A 23049-nucleotide genomic window follows, 5' to 3' on the forward strand; every position below is an offset into this window, starting at 1 on the left:
TTCAAGTCAATATTCTTTTTTTTTCTTATGTCCATAAAACATATAATCGCATAGATGACTTGTTTCTGGACAAAAACTCCTCCTTTTAGTCACAGACTGTGATTACAAGGCCATGGTCATTTCAGATCATTCCCCTGTTGTTCTTTCAATGCGTCTTCCCAATGCCTGCTCTAAGTATCCGCCATGGAGATTCAAGCCAGTGTTGTTAGCAAACGAAGAGTTTCTTAATTATATAAGGTCTCAAATAGACAATCAGACCCCAGGGACGTCACCTTCAACTGTTTGGGAATCCCTAAAAGCATATCTGCGAGGCCAAATCATTTCATTTTGTGCAAAACAAAAAAGGATAGCGACTGAGCGCCTCTCTCAATTAGCTGATGAAATTACTGAACCAGATACTGTATATAGCCATTCTCCTGATCCTGTGTTATATAAATGGAGGTTACAATAAAACTGAATACAGTCTCGTATCTACAAAACAGGCCGAGTATCTAATTTCAAAGTTGCGTAGGTACGCGTATGAACATGGAGAAAAAACATGCAAGCTGCTAGCTCATCAGCAACGAACAGCTAATCAAGCTATCCTTGAGATCCGGAATGACCAGGGAATAAGGTGCAGTTTTCTAAAATACTATCAGACTTCATACAGCTCGCCTCCAGCTAAAGATGACGTAGCACTGAACATTTCTTTGAGAAACTTGATATCCCTTCCTTAGAAGATGTGACCACCAGTTTGGAGGAGCCTGTCTCTTATGTTGAAATTGAAATGCCATAGGGAGCATGCAGTCTGGAAAATCTCCTGGCCCCGACGGGTATCCTTCAGACACCAAGATCCTTGTCCTCCTTTGTCCTCAATCGTCTCAGACGGGCTTTATTAAACAATAGGTATTGATTTCTTAATATTAGACGTTTATTAAATATAATTTATAGGCCTGTCAAAGGTAATGTTTTGGAAACTGTCATTTCGCTTGATGCAGAAAAAGTGTTTGATCGGGAGAGATGGGATTTTCTTTTTCATACGTTTGAGAAATTTGGCTTCGAGAGTAATTCTGTATCTTGGATAAAATGATTGTAATGTTCCCCTTTAGCGGCCGTTTGGACTAACCATAATTTGTCCCCCTTATCTGAGTTCCAACGCGGCACACGACAGGGGTGCCCTTTGTCACCTCTTCTTTTTGCCATGGCGATTGAACCGCTAGCTATTGCTCTGAGATAATACGTTGATGTTGAGGGAATACATCGAGGGGGTATCGAACATAACGTCTCTGTTTGTGCCGACGACGTGCTTTTGTTTATTTCCAAATAGCCTCCCTAAACTTTTGGATATACTTAAGGAATTTGGGACAATTTCTGGATATAAGGTGAATTTTGGGAAGAGCGGGGCAATGCCTATAGGAACGACAACTGGGGCATTTTGGTCTATTTTAGCACCTTTCAAACCCAGCTATAACTAAATATTTGTTTGACACAGAACCACAAAGACTTGTATAGAACGAATTATCTTCCTTTATTGTCTAAGCTAAAAGAGGATTTTGGAAAGTGGGAGTCCTTGCCTCTTTCGCTGGGTGGTAGAATAAATATCATCAAGATGAGTATATTTCCTAAATTTCTATATTTTTTTTCCAATGTCTTCCAATTTCCAAAGTCTTTCTTTAACAATCTGAATAGTCAAATTTCTTCCTTCATTTGGAACAAAAGCCACCTAGTCTGAAACAGACCGTGGTGCGCAGGGGGCTTAGCACTCCTAATTTTTTTGTTGTATTACTGGGCATCTAATATAAGGCATGATTGTACTGGGTAAAAGTTCGTGGTAGTTAATTCTCATGGGTATCACTGGAGCAGTGAATCCTCCCTGCTGTCTTTGCTGTGTGCCAGATTAGCCCTGGCAGGACCTGTCTCCAGCTTTACCACAAACCCTCTCGTCATCCATTCACTGACATTATGGTACCAGCTCAGAAGGCACTTTAAACAGACTGAACTCTCTCTTATTGCACCACCGCATAGACACTGCATGTTCTCTCCATCCTTAACGGACGAGGCATTTAACAAATGGACAAAGCTTGGAGTAACTTCAATGAATGCTCTTCTCACAGACAATATCTTCTGTTCACTTGGACAATTGGTGACTAAGTTCAAGATCCCTCAGTCACATTTTTTCAGGTATCTACAACTTAGGAACTTTGTTGCTTCTAATACTGACTGCTTTCCGTCCTGTCCACCTCCGTCTCTTTTGGATGATGTTTTTGATCTTAAACTGGACGCCAAGCGGGTTATAAGTGATGTTTATGAGCTGTTAAGTAGCTGTCCACACTGCAATCTCTTAGGGAACAATGGGGAAGAGATCTGGGCCAACAGATTGCAGACGAGACTTGGCATAGGATCATCATCTACCTGCTTCAAGCATGTGGTGATTCAGTTTAAAGTGGTTCACCATCTCCACTGGTCTAAAACTAGATTGAGCAAAATCAAGGATGGGTTTGACCCCACATGTGACCGGTGTAGACAACAGCCTGCTTCTCTACTTCACATGTTTTGGACTTGTCCAAAATTGGGTAGCTTTTGGAAAAGTATATTTGAAACCATGTCCAAGAGATGTGGCATTCCAGTCACAGCCTGTCCATTCATGGCCATTTTTGGGGTGACGCTTTATGATGCCAGTCTTTCTGAATCACACTCTGATCTTCTTGCACTCTTTTGGCCGTAGGTTGATCTTACTGAAATGGAAAGAGCCACTTCCACCTGTCTATGGGCACTGGGTTAAGGACGTCATGTACAATACTCAGCTGGACAAGATCCGCTACACTGTAAAAGGTTCGGCTCGGACATTTTATGACATACGGAAACCTTTTCTAACTTACTTTGAAAGTTTAAATCCAGATACTATTGCTTAATGTGTGTGTGTTTTGTTTTTGTTTTTTCCCCTTGCTTGCATTCATTTATGTTATTATTTACTTTTTATCTGTAATTTTATTTGATCTTATTTCTTTCTTCTTCTCTGGCTGGGTTTTAGTTACACTGTTCTGGAGGGGGGGGGGGGGGGGGGGGGTGTTAATACTGCTTTAATTGTTGTTAAAAGCAATTTTTTGTTCAATAAAAAGACCTTGATCAAAAAAAGGTGTGTCTCTCATGAACACCCACACCTTCTGGGGTGGATGAAATGAACTTACACGTACACGTAACAGCTCATCTGATTAGTCGCTCCAGTAACTCTGCTTCAATGTTATCTCTATGGCATACATGCTAACATGCTAACAGGTTTGAGTAGAATATCAGTCAAACCCCGATGGTCCAGCTGCAGTCCTCACCATAACAAAGCCAATAACACAAAGTGACAGAATCTCAGTGCTTTATAGATTTATCATGACTTTGTGTTCCTACTTGGCCATTTGAACTGATACTGGTAATTATGGTAATTATGTTTTCTACAACTTTCAGGCATTGGTGCCACCTGACGGTTGTACAGCCTGGAGGCTGAGGGTTAGCACTGGCAGCTGCCAGTCTTGATTTGTTATTTATAGTTTGATTGACATGCTAATTAGTAACTAAAATAAATGTAGTGGAGTACACCCTGTGCTCCCTTTGCAGAGCAGCCCTGCACACTGCAGATATTAATGCAAGAGAGTGGACGGGTGGCTTTAATCAACCTGCAGATAGTTTTACTATAATCAGCTACATGTTCAACTCTCCCTCAGACTAAGCCAGGAGTTTGTCTCCATGCAGGCAGCTCTTTGCAGCTTTTTAGTTCATTTATTTTTGTAAAAAAACAAACAAAACCTCCCTCAAGTCCTTAAGAAAAGTTAAAAACACAAACGGACAAATGGAGAAATGCTCTCAGTTCTCAGTCATTGTTAGGGAATCAGGTCAGGGCTGTGACCACCACTGCATGTCGGACCAGTCGCATGTCGGACCAGTCGCATGTCGGACCAGTCGCATGTCGGACCAGTCGCATGTCGGACCAGTCGCATGTCGGACCAGTCGCATGTCGGACCAGTCGCATGTCGAATGAAATGAAGGTTCAATGCAACAATGTGTGAACTGTTATCAACAGGAACATTAAGCAGACTTAATGCTGGATGATAAGAAGTTAGGAAAGACTGCTAAGATGGTCTACTGTAGATTCAAATGTAGCACCAATCATCTGTGTCTCTAAGACTCATCATCATTATCTGACAACAGCGTCTAAACAGCTTCAGTCCCTGATGGCGAGGAAAGCACAGTCAGCTGGACACACACACAGCAGGTTAGATAAATAACAACCATCCAGTCCACACACGCAGAGAAATACTGCAGCACTTTGTTACACAGTGCTACGGTCCAGTGCTAATATCTCAGTATCCTCTGATACCACCATGCAACAGCATCAGAGTTGTTAGCCTTTGTTGCTAACACTACTACAGTCAGTCACAGCAAGCAGAGCAATGGTGCCTGTGTAACCTTATACTTCAGATACGTTTAAAACTGCAGGTTATTACCAAGGACATCTGGAACTCTGTGTTTAACCCTCACCGATAAAATGAGCTTCTCCCTTTTAGGCTAGTTTTACTGTGCAGGACTGTCCCTACAGTGCAATAAAATCCAAAGGATGCAGTCATGTTAGGACTCTACGCACTGAACACTTCTTCTTCCATGAGTATTTCCCCCCCTGAGGTGACATGCCTGCCATGGGCCTTACCTGATGGATAGACAGTCCTGTCAGGTTGGATGCGGAGGAGGGAGTCAACAATGGCCGCCCTTCGCTGCAGAAGGGTTGAGATCATGTCCAGCCCCTCTGGGCCGAGCAGCTCAAACAGCTGGAGACAGGAACAGGAGAAGACAGTCAGTACTTGGGAAAAAACATTTCTCATTGGAAATGAATAGACGTGACAGGCTTGTGAGGATCAGTGGAACAATGCAGCATCCTTATCCCTCGTCTATAAGGGTTGGTCTCAGAATGGAGGCTGTGACAGAGAGCACAGCAGGAAACTGTCGAGGCCTTGCTTTGCTCGGTGGTTTCTAAACTTCGTGGTCCCTGTGAATATCTGTTCTATTCACGCTGGGAGTGAGAGGAGAGGTGATGTCCTCTCCTCTCAGTGGACGGAGGGGGTGAGGTTTCATATGCTCACAGGGATTTTTTTTAAATGAACTCTCATGAATCCTGGCCTTGGAACTGACTGATTAGGTGTGGGCTCTGCAAGGACAGAGACAGACTTTCTCCTTCAAATAGCTTGTGTGCAGTCTCCATCCTTCAGGCAAACGTTAACTGTGTAATAAGTCTGCATGTGCACAGCTACGGGTCAGCAGTGGCAAGGTCTGTGTGGTCTGCTCATTTCCAGTGAGTAAATGGAACAAAAGAACCAGAATGAGTGGAGCTGAGTCACAGGAGGGCATCCTGAAACCACGTGCACAGGAAAAATACACTGAAGATTCCTTTTCAGGAGGATGGTGGTTCGATCTTTGACTCCTCTGAGCCTAATGCCAAGATGTCCTTGGTGCTGAAGAGGAGAATTACACAGTGATGGATGAATGTGGACAAGTCTATGCATGGAATAAAGTAGCTTCAATGCAGGTTTGGAACATCAGTCCATTTACCTCCTCAGGATTTTTTATTTGATTCACCTGCTGTTAACATCCAAGCAGCCATGAAATAAACAAAGTCAGAAGCAGTACTTACCACTGTAACTGTAACTGATCCTGTGCGCAGTTTGGATCATCTGCACCAACGACTGGATAATTATAGCACAGCTTAACTCGTTTAGGACGGCCTTACTAAACTAAAGAGCATTTTTACATTAGGTTACACTACATGTCATGATATTAGATTTTTATATTGAACTGTATGAGAACTAAATATAAACTGACAACACATAAGATACTGATGTATGACCAAACATAGGGCTGGGCATATCATACCGTTCACAGCAATGCCGGTGTAATGTTGGGCAACGATAGGAAAATGAAATATGGCGATAGAATATGGGTAAAACGTGCATGCGCAGTGCCTTTGTTTACATACGCACATGGCGGAAAAAGCAGTGGAACTGGTTTAGCTTTCGTCCGTCAGATACACAACAAAGCACTATTTTTGGTAGCGCATGCTAGCGGGCCGTCGTTATTACCGTGTTGTTTGGAAAATACGGCACACTTAAAATCAGTCCTTTGATTTTTCTGAAAGTCGACAGAGCCCCTTATAATCCCGTGTGCCTTATGTATGAACTCTGGTTGTGTTTACTGACCTCGAAACGAGTTTATGTACACGGCGCTCGAAAATCTGTCAAATGTTTCAGTACGACTTTGCTAAGCTACGAAGCCGCACCGCTTGATGGATTGTCGGAGCATTACGGCTATCGTAGGCGGAGCCTCGCGGAGTGATACGTACTGTGCTTCAACATAATGTTACCGTATTGTGTGTGTATAACCTCTTTTTAAGTTTTGTGGATATTAAACATGGTTATGCTGAGGATGTGTCGGCCAGTTTCCACTGGAAATGCCTTTTGGTTAAACTGTCAGCAAGAATTTGCATTTGCACTGTTACATTTTTATATAACTTTAACGCACATAAAAACAGCTGCTTGTTTCAGTGAGAATACAGTGATGGTTTTTTTGCACTAATAAAGTTGAGGAGTTGTAAAGTGTTTTGTCTCGTGTCAATTATATCGTCAATAATATTGTTATCGCAAATTTTCAAATATATATCGTGATAAATATTTTTGGTCATATCGCCCTGCTCTAACCAAACACATCGATCTATTAACGTGTTTATAGGCGGACGTTTTCCTACAGTGTTGTTAAAAAGGTTTACAGTGTATTTAAATCCTGGAAAAGCTGGCAGGTTTGACCGTCTACACACATTTTAAAAAGTTGTGTAAAATGAATAATTCAGCACTCAGATGAAGCAACAATGCAGAGTCCTGTGTACAGAGGATCCACTTTCACAGAGCTGGGTTCTTCTACCAAAACAATGTTTAAATGACACCCAGCTGATCGACTCAAAGCTCCCAACACAAAGTAGCTGAGCAGGTAGCATCACCACATAGGAGAAATATGAGAACAGTGATATTCTGAGCACAGAGCATCAAATCATGGCTACACTAAAGGTTTGTAAGAGGGGAGAGTGTACTGTGCTAACTGGATCACTTGTATCTAAAGCACGAACAGCAGACCAAACTATCAGAGGATCGATACATCAGGCTTTGTTCACTGAGAGACTGAAGAGCAACTGTATGAACAATTCTCACACTCAGAATTTAGTAAATGAAAACACTCCAATCGTGTCATGGAGAGAAGGAGAAACAGGGAGGAAGGCTAACACATGGCAGCATTAGGCGTGGTGTGAATCACACTAAAGGTGGGTAAATCAATATGAAGGTGAAACACACTGGCAGACAATGAATTATGACAGAGAAATGGGAGCATTCACCAGCAGTGAATCATCTCCACCCTGATAAATGAGAAGCAGTACTCCACCCTCGGGTTTGATCTTTGTGGGGAAGGACTCAGACGGAGACAGAATAATGAGCCCAGACACGTCTCCAAGCTTTGAACAGCTACTTAAGACCACAAGCTCTGACTTACCTTCAGTACAATGGTTCCTCCACTGCACATTTACTGAGAAAGGCAAACATCCTAATATGATTTAAAGCTTTTTGAAACTCAGATATGCTAGGATAGGATGAACGATCAGGTCTGAACACAGGTCAACTGAACAGTCCTCTGACTCTTGTTTTGGACCTGATCACTGCCAGATACACTTCTCAAAACAGATCTGACTACATCCAACCAGAAATAACAGGAAGTGAGATCATTAGGTTATGGATTAGTACCAGTATCGGTACCAGTACCCGTGCCAGTATCAGTACCAGTGCCAGTGATAGTATCAGTATCAGTACTAGAAAAGCAACATGTAACGAGTATAGTCCAACTGCTTGTGGTAAACACAGAAGGGTTGGTCGTGAATCCAAATTTCCAGAAGTAATGTAAATAAATAAATAAATAACGTCATACATAAACACATAGTAGGCATAACATAACAACATAATATCCACATGGATCGCAGGACCTAAGATTTCCAGCCAAATCACGGCCCAAAGCATCACACTGCCTCCACCAGTTTACTTCCTGCCCAGGTAAGCACTGCGCACAGATCCAGCCAACAACACGATGTAAAAGGAAACAGGACCACAGTTCCACAGCTGTGGGCACCGCAGACTACGTCCTCATTCCAGCTGTTTGCTGTCAATCAGCTGTTGATGACATCAGCCTGCCACCTCTGCTTCAGGTCGCTCTCCTCAACGCTCGCTCCATAGCCAACAAATCATACGACTAAACGACGGCCTGGATCTCCTCCATACCTGCTTCCTGCCCTGGAGGACGGGGCTGTGGCCCCCCCACACCCTCTAGCAGATCATTACATGAAGGAACCTTTTAAAAACAAGCGCGCTCATGCTCACAGGTGTACACACGGGTGCTCACACACACAAACTACACCCTTTTTGGCTCCTACCTCAAAGCACACTGTGCGCTGTCGATCTTACGTGCTGCACAATAATGTTTAATATTTACTGTTATATACACAGAGTATCGCGATGGTGTTGTGTTTATTATATTGCTGGTTTTGTTTGCTTATTTTCTCTTTTTTTTCTCTCAACAGGTGATCCAGGTGATATATATAAAAATATGGGTTTTTTTTGCCCCCCCTCTTTTCTTTTCCCTTTTCTTTGCCCTTCATCACTATTCCTCTTCCCCGCTGTCTTTGTTTCCCTCCCTCCCCCTGTCATGTCTGTCCCATCTGTAACAACTGAAAATAAAATAAAATAAATAATAACAACAAAGGTAAGTAAGTAAGTAAGTAAAATTTTATTTATATAGCACATTTCTAGATAAAAGATCACAAAGTGCTTCACAAAGTATAAAACAAAAACAGTCAAAAGTTAACAAAATGCAATTTTAAAAAGATGTGTTTTTAGCTGTTTTTTAAAAGTAATCACTGAGTCTGCAGATCTTAAGTTCTGAGGAAGAGAGTTCCACAGTCTGGCGGCCACAGTAGCAAAAGCTCTATCACCCTTGGTTTTCAGTCTTGTATACTGAATAACAAGTAGGCCCTGATCACAAGACCTCAGGGACCTACTAGGGGCATAGGGCTGTAAAAGTTCAATGATGTACGCTGGTGCTTGTTCTTGAAGAGCCTTAAATGTCAGAACCAGAATCTTAAAGTGGACTCTGAATTCAACGGGGAGCCAGTGCAGCTGTATAAGCAACGGTGTCACATGAGAGTATTTCGATGTTTTTGTCAGAAGCCTTGCTGCGGCATTTTGGACAATCTGCAGACGCTCCAGGGAGTTTTTGTTTAGACATGTAAACAGTGAATTACAGTAGTCCAATCGTGATGAAATGAATGCATGAATAACAATCTCCAGTTCAGTATGAGATACTATGGGGCTCAATTTAGAAATGTTTCTTAAATGATAGAAGCAGGACCGAACCAGAGATTTGACGTGGACATCCAGGGTAAGAGCAGAATCAAAGGTTACCCCGAGGTTCCTGATAGACGATTTCACAAATGTTGAAAGAGGACCAAGAGCATTCATTATGTTAGGTACATGTCTGTCCGGAGCACATACAAGGACTTCAGTCTTTTCTTCATTAAGTTGGAGGAAGTTGTCAGCCATCCAACCTTTGATGGTTTCTAAGCACACAATCAGAATCTGCAGCTTAGAAACATCTTCAGGTTTAAAAGATATATATAGCTGGATGTCGTCTGCATAGCAGTGGTAGCAAATGTCCTCAAAGGGGCTCAAGATATGCTGGAGAGGAAGTAGATATATTAAAAACAATAAGGGCCCCAGCACAGAACCTTGTGGCACACCATAGGACAGGGACGTGGAAGATGACCTGTACTTAGAGACCGCCACAGAAAAGTATCGTTCATAGAGATACGAGGAGAACCACTCTAAGGCAGACCCAGATACACCAACCCAGTATTTCAGCTTTTCAAGCAAAATGTAATGGTCAGCGGTGTCAAAGGCTGACGTAAGGTCCAACATTAGGAGTACAGAACACTTTCCTGCATCGTTTTGCATCAGAATGTCATTGGAAACTCTAAGAAGGGCGGTTTCAGTAGAATGAGCTCTACGAAAGCCAGACTGAAATTTGTCAAAGATATTATGTTTGTCTAAAACTGCTGTAAGCTGCTTAGCCACAACCTTCTCTAATATCTTAGCAATTAACGGTATTTTTGAGATTGGTCTGCAATTGCTAGTGAGAGATGGGTCCAGCATAGGCTTTTTTAACAGGGGGTGTATGACAGCAGTTTTAAAATAAGCAGGGACTTTACCAGATCCCAGTGAGGTGTTAACTATGGTGAGCACACAGGGACCAATAGAGTGGAAGACATTTTTGAATAACGATGCGGGTAAAATGTCGAGTGAACAGGAGGATGCTTTTGTTGCATTAATTATTTTTTCCAGCTCTGATAGTGAGACGGGTAAAAAGCTTTCTAAAACGACAGGCCGAGCTGGCGTAGGAACTGACAATGCAGATGCTGATGGGGACAATTTTTTCCTTACATTACTAATTTTTTCTAGAAAATGTTTCGCAGTCTTCATTAGAAGAAATAATGGCAGCAGGTGGAGCAGGAGTAATAATATCAGTAATAGTGTCAAATAATACCTTAGGATTACCTCTGCTCTTTGCAACCAGATGAGAAAAATAAGCAGCCCTCGCATCTCTAATTGCATTGTTAAAAGAGGCTAAAAGATCCTTTAAGTAAAGGAGATGAACATTTAAATGAGTTTTCCTCCATAAGCGCTCAGCTTTACGACAATCACGTTTTATGGAGCGGATGTTGTCATTTAGCCAAGGTAAGGACTTGGAAACAGAAACGGGTCTCATTTTAACCGGACAGATTTCATCTAAAATCGAAAAACAATGGTTATTAAATAGATCTGTTAAGAAATCAACGCCGTTCTGCGGAGATAGTGTTAAATTAAAAGCATCCGAGAAATTCTCCGCTGTGGAGGAATTTATGATGCGCGAGATAATTGTCCGGTGAACAGGAGACAAAGGCTCATGAAAAGACATGTTAAAAAGAATACAGTGATGATCAGAGATAAAGATGTCCTCAGAACAAATAGAATCAATATTCAAACCCAAAGTAAAAACAAGGTCCAGCGTGTGTCCTTTGTTATGTGTGGGGCCGGACACATGCTGGGTAAAATGAAAAGAATCCATAATGTTGATAAAACCTCTGGCAAAGAGGTCGGAGTCATCATCAACATGTATGTTAAAATCCCCAACTAAAAGCAGTCTGGACAACCTCATAGTAGAGGACAGGAAGTCGCTAAACTCCGATAAAAACAAGCTATTTGGGCCGGGTGGACGATACACCACAGCACAACAGAAAGGATCCTTACTTCCGATTTTAATAAGCTGTAATTCAAAGGAAAGAAAGTGTCCAACTTTCACTGAACGGCAGTTGAAACGGCCCTGAAATGCCACCGCGAGACCTCCTCCACGACCAGATCCCCGAGGCTGGCTGATGACGGAATAGCCGTTCGGGCACATTTCAATGAGAGACGAATAGTCCAAGTCCCGCTGCCAGGTCTCGGTAAGAAATAAGAAGTCCAGTTTTTTAGAAGATATAAAATCGTTAAGCACGAACGATTTATTAGTCAATGATCGGGCATTAAAAAGCGCCATGTTCAGCGGGGTGGAAGCATCATTTTTGGCAGAGGCTCGAGTTAAAGGACATAAATACTCGGGGTTTGAGCCTTCACGCTCGTAGATTCCACTCACCGAGGGGATGGAAAGCCAGTCAGCAGGAGAGTCTGGATGAACCCTTCTGAGGCAGCACGGTCTCGGAGAGCCGGGCCCTGCATATCCAAGCAGGGACATGGAACACAAATTCCTCTCCATGGAGCTGTTCTGAGCATAGGTAACAAAGCACGCTCGACATCGCTTTCCAGTCAGCCCCCGCCGCCAGAAAAGCCTAAGCTTCACCTGGATACCTGCTCTTCTTCCTCTCCTTCTCCGTGGTCTGCGGGGAACGCTGAGGACGCTGGCCGAGGATCCAGCCACTGGCGGAGGATGGAAAGTGCCAAAGGAGGAGGAGGATGAGACATCTTGAGCCATCATTGAAGATCGGATGGATAGCAGCGTCAAACGATCATAAACCAAGGCAGCCAGTACATCATTGATACAAATAAAAAACAGCAGAGCAGAGAAAAACAGCACGACGAAAGAGCGTGACAAACTGCACCCGGCAGCGGCAAAGCCAAACACGGGCGCCATCATACCGGAAGTCACCGGAAGTGTTCTTCTGTCAATCAAATGGATTCCGTTGGGCTTCTGTCTTTGCCTTCAGACAATAATTCTGATGGCAAAAGAACCAGACGGGACAGGCGGCCAAAAAACAACAACTTTTTTATCAGTAACAGTTTGGATTTATGTTTCTCATTGAATCCTGGCAGCGGGAGAATGAATTTGTCCCCCTTAATGAGCTCTGCCTGGTCGGCTGTCACTTCATCGGGACTCCGCGTTTGGACCGTCGTGGTGGTGGATGTGCCACCGTTTACTGGGACAGTTTGTCCTGCAGAGTTATGGACTCTGAGACTTTCCCCTCCTTTGAGTCACAACTTCATACAGTTGGTTCATCAAATATACTTTACTGTGTTTTATTTTACCATCCTCTCAACCCTGCTGGTGTTTTTATTCAGGATTTTACAGACTTTTTATCTTCCACTATTCAACTGGAGAAAGTCTTAATAATCAGGGATTTCAGCCTGCACGTGGACGATCAGGATGCGGACGATCAGGATGTGGACGATCAGGATGCGGACGATCAGGATGCGGACGATCAGGATGCGGACGATCAGGATGCGGACGATCAGGATGTGGACGATCAGGATGCGGACGATCAGGATGTGGACGATCAGGATGCGGACGATCAGGATGCGGACGATCAGGATGCGGACGATCAGGATGCGGACGATCAGGATGTGGACGATGCTTGCTCTGAAATGTTCTGATTTGTTGGACCCTCATGTGATCACTGATGCTGACATTGCTACACAGTGTTTTAACAATCATTGTCTGGAGATATTAAATTCGGTGGCACCTATGAAATCTGTCATTGCTGCCCAGAAAGAGCTCATCCGTGGATAAATGATGACATAAGGAAAGTCAGAAGAATCTGTAGGAAAGTAGAACGCCTTTGGAAATCAACTAAACCTGAAGTTCACAGGCTCCACCTTAGGAAACTTTGGGTTTCCCTTCACGAAACCATAAAAACAGCCAGATCAGGATATTTCAGCTCAGCTAATCTCATCAAATAAGAGAAGCTGGGTCGAGGGGTCGAGACGAGACGACAAAACGCACAGGCTTCGGGCTCCGTCAACGCTCTCCTAGCGTGGACGATCCCCAGGCAGACAGGGCAGGCATCATGCTGGTCGCTGTCGTGCAAAGAGAAACCGCATCCCTGACGACAGGGCCGAACAGAAGATTTCTGCTTTGCTCGCTTCATAGTCCATTTCAAAACGCAAAGCGAAACGCTGCACAGGAAAACTTGAAATTAGCGCTCCGCGGGCAGCCTACGCACCAACTGCGCGGTGGAGGCTAACACCAACAGGGGCAGTTAAGCTAAGTTCAAGTCGGCAGACAACGGAGCTAACTAGCAGCAGCTAGCTAGCCCAACGCAGCAGAGGTGTTCTCAGCGAGGTGAAGAGCGTGAGAACTGAGGGATGACGGTGATGACAGCGGCTATATGTGCAGGCGGGGCCGTGCGCGTGTCATCACACATCATCTGCCTTAAAGGCGTGAATAAAGGTTTCTTCAGCCAGGACACGCGAGGGCGTGATATCCCATACTTATGTGTTGTCCCGAGTGAATCGACTGAAAGGGAACACCACTTGTCCAAATCTACCTGCTGGGCTGTTTAAACATGCTTCCTCTGCCATTGGCCCCTCTATTGTAGAGATATGCAATGGCTCTCTTTAAACAGGTGTGGTCCCTAGGATCTGTAAGCATGCTGTTGTTGAGTTGATATTAAAAAAAGAGCAGTTTGGATAATGGGAGTGTGTCTCTACGCTCCCATTATTGCCTAAAAGTCTGGAAAAAGTAGTTGCAGATCAACTTACCGCTTTTAGAAAAAAATCTGTGTGAAATCTATGACAAATTTCAGTCTGGTTCCCGTAAATGTCACTCAACATAAACCGCATTGATTAAGGTCTCTATTGACACTATGATGTCAGCTGACTCCGGAGCATCCACAGTCATGGTTTTGCTGGTGTTAACATCTGCCTTTGACACCACTCACCATCCTGATTAACAGGCTCCAGGACGTAGTCGGTGTGTCCGTTCTGGCTCTGTTATCATCAGAAGACATAGCATACATTTACACTGCTATGCAGATGACACCCAGCTCTATCTGTCCATGAAGCCAGATGACACACACCAATGAGTTAAACTGCAGGAATGTCTTAAAGACACAAAGACCTGGATGGCCGCTAACTTTCTGCTTCTTAATTCAGATCAAACTGAGGTTATTGTACTCGGCCCTGAAAAGCTTAGAAATATGGTATCTAACCAGATTCTTACTCTGGATGGCATTACCTTGGCCTCCAGTAACGCTGTGAGGAACCTTGGAGTCATTTTTGACCAGGACATGTCCTTCAACGCACATATTAAACAAATATGTAAGACTGCTTTCTTCCATTTGTGCAACATCTCTAAAGTTAGAAATATCCTGTCTCAGAGTGACGCTGAAAAACTAGTTCATGCATTTATTACTTCCAGGCTGGACGACTGTAATTCATTATTATCAGGAAGTCCTAAAAACTCCCTGAAAAGCCTTCAGTTAATCCAAAATGCTGCAGCAAGAGTCCTGACAGGGACTAGAAAGAGAGAGCATATTTCTCCTGTTTTGGCTTCCTGTTAAATCCAGAATTCAAAATCCTGCTCCTGACATACAAGGTCTTAAATAATCAGGCCCCATCTTATCTTAATGACCTTGTAGTACCATATCACCCTATCAGAGCACTTCGCTGTCACACTGCAGGCCTACTTGTTTTCCATTAGTACCTACTCGGATCGACTCGCCACGGCTCGCCACAGTTTTCGGGGTTTTCATTAGGTCATAGTACTTAGACCGGGTACTAAAAAAGTTCCTGCACAGCCAGGATTCCAAGCGATCCCAGCAGGTACTAAAATGTGATGTCGTCAGACCGCATGCTAGCAGCTGGCTCGTCAGTGATGTGATCGTCAGTATGACGATGACCACGCATATTAGGTGGTAATCAGCTGTAATGGAAAACCAGTTGATATGAGTAGTAACTAATGGAAGAAGTCAACGTAAGCTTAAAATGATAAAGATATAAAGTTTCTGAGATATCTCCCTGCTACTGTACTGAACTCCCCTCACTATGAAATGACCAAATCTGTATGTAACTAAATGGCTTTGCAGTCCGCGGTTCCCGCCTGCACTCAGCACCTACCACAAAATGTCAGCAATCCAAGGGCACCGATGAGAAATAATAAGAAGCGAGTTTCTCCATTGTTGGCTTTAATGCCACAGAGTGCAAAGCCTTTAAACTTTAGTGTTGACTTTGGAGTCACACAGAGGTAGATGCATAGAGAGCCTGCAGGTGCACTCTCACAGTGTGTTTCTGTGTGTGTCTCTGCTCACACACACACACACACACAGCAGTCTACACCTGAGGATGTCTGTGGGAAAGTTGGCTTCCAAATGTCAACTACGTGAGAAACATTGGAAGCAACTGGAACCAGCTGAAGTTGTACAATTCTGACTCTGTGCTAAAGTGATAGAAGGGCTGTGGGGGAGGGGCAGCGTGAGGATGGACCAGATGAAAGCCTGGACATATAAGTGAAGTGTTGAAAATCCACAGGCACAAAATGGTTTCCTGCTTCATATAAGAATGTGAAGAATAGCAAATTAGAGGTTCAAACAGGGTGAGAAACAGACCTGTGCAACGAGCAGCCTAATCTGCTTTACACAGGAAGATGTAGATCCAAACAAAAGCCAAAGCTGCACAGCAAATCCCTCACACAAAAACTACTTACAGTCCAGTGTTTGGACATTTAAACAGCTGTCACTCTTCAGGGCTGCTGTTTCACCATGTCTTACAACGGTTACGTCAAAAATATAAAATACAAATATAAAAACACGTGCTGGCTGGTCACAGGAGCACGCTCAGTGAGAGACTGAGATTACCCACAATGCACCACAGAATGACACCGCAAATCATCTCAGTATTCTTGATATTTATTTATAATCACCTCTGTTAGTCCTTGATATTTATTATTGAGTGATCTGTAAATATTAGTGCGATTTCTTACATTTGAAAACTCTGTAACATATTGCATTGTTTAAATAGTTTCGTCTGTTACCGTCCTGGAGCAACTGTAACCCACATAATGTGCTTAGGGATTAATAAAGTATTCTGACCCTGGTTCACTGAAGTTCACTGAGAGACAACAGTTAGACTGAGGAGCTGTCTGATGGTCGTCTTGATGCTCAATCATCCAGGCAAGAAATCCCACAAAGGTTGATTCTGTTCATCTGGACGTGGAGTTTTCAGACTGCAGAGAGCTGAGGAACCATTCCCCAGCTCTCTGTGATCACTGGTCACGACAGTTATACAATTATTGCATATTATGATCCTGAACCTCACAGCCACTGCTGCTGGTTTCAGTCATTGTTTAAATGTCCTGCTTATAAGGCTGGAAACCTGCAGTCAGCTGGGACTGAAGAAGTCAGCTGATGAGTGACGAACGTTAGGTCCAGATGAACAGAATCAACTTTGTGGGTAAATGAAGGTTTACCCACAAAGCTGTGGTGTCGAGCTCAAGTTACTGCACTCACAAACTTCGTGTCCACTCTATGCTTTATGCTGTGCTCCGCTTTATGCTTAAAGAACATGAGCTATGCTAATTATTTTGTGACTGTATGCTTTCCAGGATGTAGATAATGTTTCCATGGAGCAGAAGTTCAACACAACAAGCTGCTCGGTCAAAGTCTAAACTCTACACAATAGCACACAAAGTCTTTGCAGTACAAATTTAGTCACATCCAGATGTTACTGGTCTGACAATGAGACTCAGAAAAGAAAGAAGCACGTGACTGAGGCAGACACACAGCTCCACCCCTCACTAACAGCTCCTTCATGTTCATGTTAGGAGGAATTTAAACGTGTCCGTAAAGCCTCAGTTTCATCAACACTGAAGTATTAAACAGTTTCGTAAATGTTAACCGGTCCAAGATAAGCAATGACCTGAGAGCCACCATCGTTTATCATTAACACAGTGGCTGTAAAATACTGAACCGAGGCAAAGTGGATTACAGACACACAGAGAACCAGATGTGCAGAGCAGTGGGTGCACCACAGCTGAGTCCAGAGCATGAGATAAAGTGAACAGCAGACCAACGGGACGGGCTTCAGGCCTGCACAGCACAGCCGAGGATGCAGAGCTGCAGGCTGATGTGTCATCTGGTTGTAGCCAGCTGCACGGCTGACAGTGACGTTTCATATTTTAACTTTCTTAACTCTTGTTCTACAATAATGAAAATGTGTACATGTTAGGTATTGTGCTGTTTGCTCACCCATTTATTTATTAGTAGGTTGTAAAATGTATCACCACGATCGATGGTGAAAATGAACCAGCTGACTAAGAAATGACTTCTTCACCAACACTGGTGTAGCTGCAGAGGTAAACATCTTCCCTGTGATACAGCCGAGTTTGAAATTCTACCGTGGTGACGACCCTGAGGCAAATAGGAAGAGGCGCAGCAGCACGCAGTGATCATTCAGCTGCTGACAGAAGAAACACAGCTAATGACAGTCACTGCTTTTACACTCATCCTGCTTTTCCTGAGGAACACTTTGCTTTTGTTCCTTGGACTGTGAATATAAGTTCATCAATATCTCTAAATACCTTTGCATTGATGCAACACTTTTCCTTCTCTGGCTTCAGAATAGACAGCTGATGGCTAACAGCACGGCAACAAGTGCATCCCTGCCACACTGAACACACCAGCACATCATCTGCATCACCGCTGAGATCAGGTTTCATAAATCACAGACTTGAGACAAAATGAAATTCCAAAAATATACGTTTGATTTGACAAAGTGAATATTTGCAGCCATTTTCACACCTACAGTGTGAAAGACACTACGTCTCCAAAGGGTGTTTGTGTCTGCACTCAACGAAGAGGAAGAACAGACCACACAGCCCTGGTGTGAACACACGTTAGATTCGATTTTATTCATTATACTAATCATTTCGATGATTTCACTGCAGAATCTACTAAAAAACAAACACCACCAAACGTACACTGAATGCATCGTTTCTTTGGCAACACAGTCAAAGATGTGTTCAAATACCCGTGGACAGAGAGGGACTGAAATGTCCTCGACCTGTGACCAAAGAGAACAGCAAAGGCAACACAACGAAAACCTTACAACAACAAACATAATCAAGCCTTGAAATCCCTTTGACACCGACAGTATTCACAGCTCATATCCAAGCACACACCAGCAGCCCCAGTAAGAGCCTTGATATGGGCAAAGGATCAAAGCAGTTATCAGGAAAATTATGGATACAAGTGAAAGACAAAAGGGTCCACATCGTGTTACCTGGTGAATTTACTGTAACACTGTTGCTATCATTTTCTAGTACAGCTGGGCGATAGAACGATAACGATATGTGTTGCGAAATAACTTTTTCTCGATAGAAAAGTTAAACTATTGCGATAGACCTCACCGCTCTTGTCCTCTTAAAAAAAAGAAAAAAAAAAAGAGGAACAGTCAATCCAAATTAAGTAGCGCAGAGCCGAACCAATCACAGCCGCAGCGTCACGTCACGTGACTTGTTACGTACAGCACAAGTGCCAAGCCGCACATGTGTATTTGTTTGGGAAGCAGCCAGCCGCCGTGCCGCCGGGTAATGGAGGAAAGGAGTGCGCCGACTAGAGAAAAATCAACCGAGAGCGTGACCGAAGGTTACCGAAGAGAAAACAGATGATGGCTCCAACGCCGGAGAGACTGTCGAGCGGAAGAGCCACAGAAGCTCCGTAGTGTGAAGGTGTTTCGGCTATTTCACGTCTGACAAACACAGAGCAGCGGCACTGTAAATGTGCCAAAAGCAAGTCTGGAAATACAATAAAGCGGTGCAGCTCAGTCTCTGACTGGAAGCGCTGATTCGTCATTCGGCTTCTGTCAGACTAGAGTAACTGTTAAAACTGTTTGAAAAGCTCAGCTATACAACAAGGAGAGATGGAGAATTTCCTTTTAGTTCTCAGTTTATTTGATATTGACAAAAGTTAGTCAATTTTGTCTGTTCTTCTGTAAAACAAACTAAGATTTGTTTTTAGAATTAATAATTGGTTTCTAAGTGGAATTGACAGTTTAGTCTGTTTTGTTTGTTCTATTCTGAAACTTAAACGCTTCAGCAGCTGCCTTTTGTGTAGTTTGCAATATTTGCCTTTATTTATCTGAAAAAGTCTCGTGTTCCTTAAGTACATCTACCCTGTTGAACTTATTATGGGAAATAAATATTTAAATCAAAACAAGCTGCTGATTATTTCACATTTTACTTGTGAGCAACGGCACATTTAAATCTTACAAATGTAGTTATTTGGCTGATATCGTGACAGATATCGTGATCGCCTGAAATGAAAAAATATATCGTGATATGAAAAAATCTTATATCGCCCAGCTCTAGATACAAGTGAAAGACAAAAGGGTCCACATCGTGTTACCTGATGAATTTACTGTAACACTGTTGCTATCATTTTCTAGTAATAGTTCTAATCAGTGTCCCAGGTCACACAGTGGGAAAAAACAAACCCTAGTCAGGCACTGGCAACACTGGTACAGCTCTCCTTATGGTCTTAACTGTGTGCACATTAGGCTCCTAATATTTCCAGGTCTTTATTGCCACTGAAGGTCAAATCCATGTACAAGTCTGAAATGTGCAGAGGTAAAGGCCAAGTATGGTTTAACAGCCAGGACATGATAACTCCAGTGCTGCTGAAGGTCAGCTTGATAGAATCAATAGATGTCGCACAACAATAAACATAACAGTGGGAGAAGTCAAACTTCACAGAAATGCAGTGATGAAAGCATCACAACAGTCTGTCAGGTTTATAATCAAGCGTATGGATGACCTCCAACCCTGCTGAGCACCGTGGAGGACGACATGACAGCAGATGGTGCTTTAGAGGTGGGGTTCGTACTAGATGGTCTAGGGCAGGATGATGCACGTCCTATACCTGAGTGTTTGCAAAGCCAAGTTACCATAACAACCAGTGTAGACGCTGTAGCACTGGTGAATCTGTGCAAACAATCTGATTGGTTCACATGAAGAAACAGAGCAGACAGATATTAAATATGACAGAGGCACTGATTTCTGATGATGTGTGAGGATAAAAACAACCCTGAAACACCAACTTCAGTCAACACTTCTGCATAAAATGAGTTCCTTACTTTCCAGTGACTTCTATTAATGCGCATGTTATATATTGACCTAACCTTCAGGGTTAATACGAACAGACCAGTGGTACAGACCTCGTTCTGCAGCTCATCGTTGCTCCTGTGTGAGGCCAGCATTTCAAACAGAGACGTGCACAGCTCCTCTGGGTTGGATGACATCATGTTGCCTCCACACAGATATTTATCTACTTCTGTTCTAAGGATGGAGCCATCCCCCGGGGTCAGGGGGCTTCCTGTACTGGACGTAGCCTCTTCATTGATGCCCTTCTTGCCGCTCTTTTGGTTGTTGAAAAAGTTGATGAAATCCAAGCTCGCACTCTCTTCCTGGATACCGGAGAAGGGCAGCCCCTCCAGTGGGTCGAGTGTGTAACCGTCATGTGAGAAAGCAATGTTGCGCCCAAAAGCGGCGCTTCGGTCCAGGTTGCGGCAGGAGCGTTGGCTCTGGATAAAGTCTTCGACTCGGGAGTCACCGAGCAAAGCCACCAGTCGACCCACAGAGGCGCAGGACGCTTCAGCTGCCGATGATGGAAAGGGACCGAACATGTGTTTGATGGCCCGAGTCTCCTCTGTACCAACGTGGTCTTTGTTGTGGAAGGTTTCAAACAGAAACACGGCTGCGCTTTCACCCACCGTCTGACCGAGTTCAGAAGCCACTGTGGAACAAGCACATGCACACCACAGTTAGCACTGCAGCGTTAGACACAGAATTTACAGTTAGGTCCACACATGTTTGAACAAAAACACACTTTTTTATATTTGCAAGAACCAAGAGTTTGTAAAGGCATCGAACTCTGACTGCAACCCAAAATAGGTTTCCAGACTCGAGACAAACTGAAGGTAGAGACACCTGTAAACATGCAACAACTGAAGGCAACTGCAGCAAAGGCGTGGCTGAGCTTCTCATGGAAGCAAACACTGCACCTGGCTGTAGACGCTCCCAACTGCAACAAACCTGCACATCCAACGATTCAAAGCACAGCTGCCAGTTCTACCCTCAGCCTCCTGCTTGAGTTATGACACTGACAAATGGTAAATTGCCTGTATTTCTATAGCGCTTTACTAGTCCTTTACACGTCCATTCACACACCCATTCACACACTGGTGATGGCAGCTACATTGTAGCCACAGCCACCTTGGGGCGCACTGACAGAGGCGAGGCTGCCGGACACTGGCGCCACCGGGCCCTCTGACCACCACCAGTAGACGGGTGAAGTGTCTTGCCCAAGGACACAACGACCAAGACTGTCCGAGCCGGGGCTCGAACCGGCAACCTTCCGATTACAAAGCGAACTCCCAACTCTTGAGCCACGATCGCCCAAGATTGTGGCGCGACAAGATTTTCAAAAACCCCGACCCGAGGGCTGAAGTCACTGAGATTCAAACTCATCAAAGCTGCCCCGTTCTCGAGTCATTGCATTCACAGACTTGGGTGTCCACACTGCACTGCAATCAAATCAACTGTTCGAGTATACAGAAAAAAACTCTAAAAATGTGTCACTGTCCAGAAACCCATGGATGTTCCTGTACCCGCCCCCGAGAAACACCAAACTCTACCTTCTACATGAACTCTGTTAGAATGTCAAGTCATAAAAAGCCAATAATACCAGGAAAGAAGGACGCAGTCACTAATCAATCGACTCATTTAAATGCATGATGTTGTTCAGCAGTCACATACTGCCAACAGTATCAGTCGACTGGCTTCAGCTGTTAGCATGACCGAAGCTTCTGTCAGTAACGTCCACGTGAGGCTTATAACCCACAGGATTCATTAAACACTAGCTGCCCTGTCAGGAACGGACCATAAAACCCAGTGTGGCCCAAACACTGGCAGAAATGAGAATTTCCATCTTAAGGGAAAATGGATGTAATGATTATCATTTTAATGATGACGATTATTAAGATTGCTGCAACAATCACCTTTACCCTTTCTATTACCATTAGCTGTGCCTAGACAGCAGCACTGCTTTATATGGCCATTAAATCTGTGCACAGCACTATTAATAGTGCTAGAAAGAGTCGGCAGCTCTAAGCAGGAAAGGCCAAACACGAGCTAACTGTTCCTGCACCTCATTTAAATATTATTCCAAACAATTCATACTTTAGCAGAACTGCACTTAAAAAAAGGAAATGCAGCATAATTGTCCAATTAGAGGAAAAAATGTCAAAAGGACAGAGGCAGACTGGAGCAAAGAAGGCTGGAGAGGCAAAGTGAAAACAGATGAAAAGGATTTAAACCAATTAAAACGGCCTAAAAAAAGCAGCAGGCTCGTGGTTGCACGTTACAAACACAATGGCTGCTTTCATCCTCGAGAGCATCCTAAGAACATTTTCATTTGGATCTAGTCACACAGTTTGAGGGCAGCTCCAACACACAAACGAGCACACACACTGTTAGTCTGACTGGTGAACGGTGAGCAGAAATACAGCCAATCAGATCCTCGCAGGGTTTCCTCAGAGCTCAGTAACACATGGACAGACTTTAACTCTGCCATCAAACATGCTGCTTGGTTTGAGCTCACACATGCTGTAGTGGAAGGCTGCTCTGTGTTTGAACCTTCACATGGAAGCC

The 23049-nt window shown here is 43.7% G+C and overlaps 1 protein-coding gene across 7 annotated transcripts in view; it reads right to left on the reverse strand.

The window, feature by feature from the left end:
• Positions 1-23049, reverse strand: part of ascc3 (activating signal cointegrator 1 complex subunit 3) — a 148037-nt gene that overhangs the window by 118338 nt on the left and 6650 nt on the right. For all 7 annotated transcript variants that reach the window (XM_084944957.1, XM_084944959.1, XM_084944960.1 and 4 more), the window contains 2 exons: positions 20556-21133; positions 4673-4790 (listed from right to left, as the gene is read on the reverse strand). In XM_084944957.1, coding sequence (XP_084801083.1) covers positions 4673-4790; positions 20556-21133 — 696 coding nt within the window. The remainder of the gene's footprint in view (positions 1-4672; positions 4791-20555; positions 21134-23049) is intronic.

This window comes from Perissodus microlepis, chromosome 11, assembly GCF_051167445.1.
Source record: "Perissodus microlepis isolate ML-2025 ecotype Zambia chromosome 11, ASM5116744v1, whole genome shotgun sequence".
NCBI lineage: Eukaryota > Metazoa > Chordata > Actinopteri > Cichliformes > Cichlidae > Perissodus > Perissodus microlepis.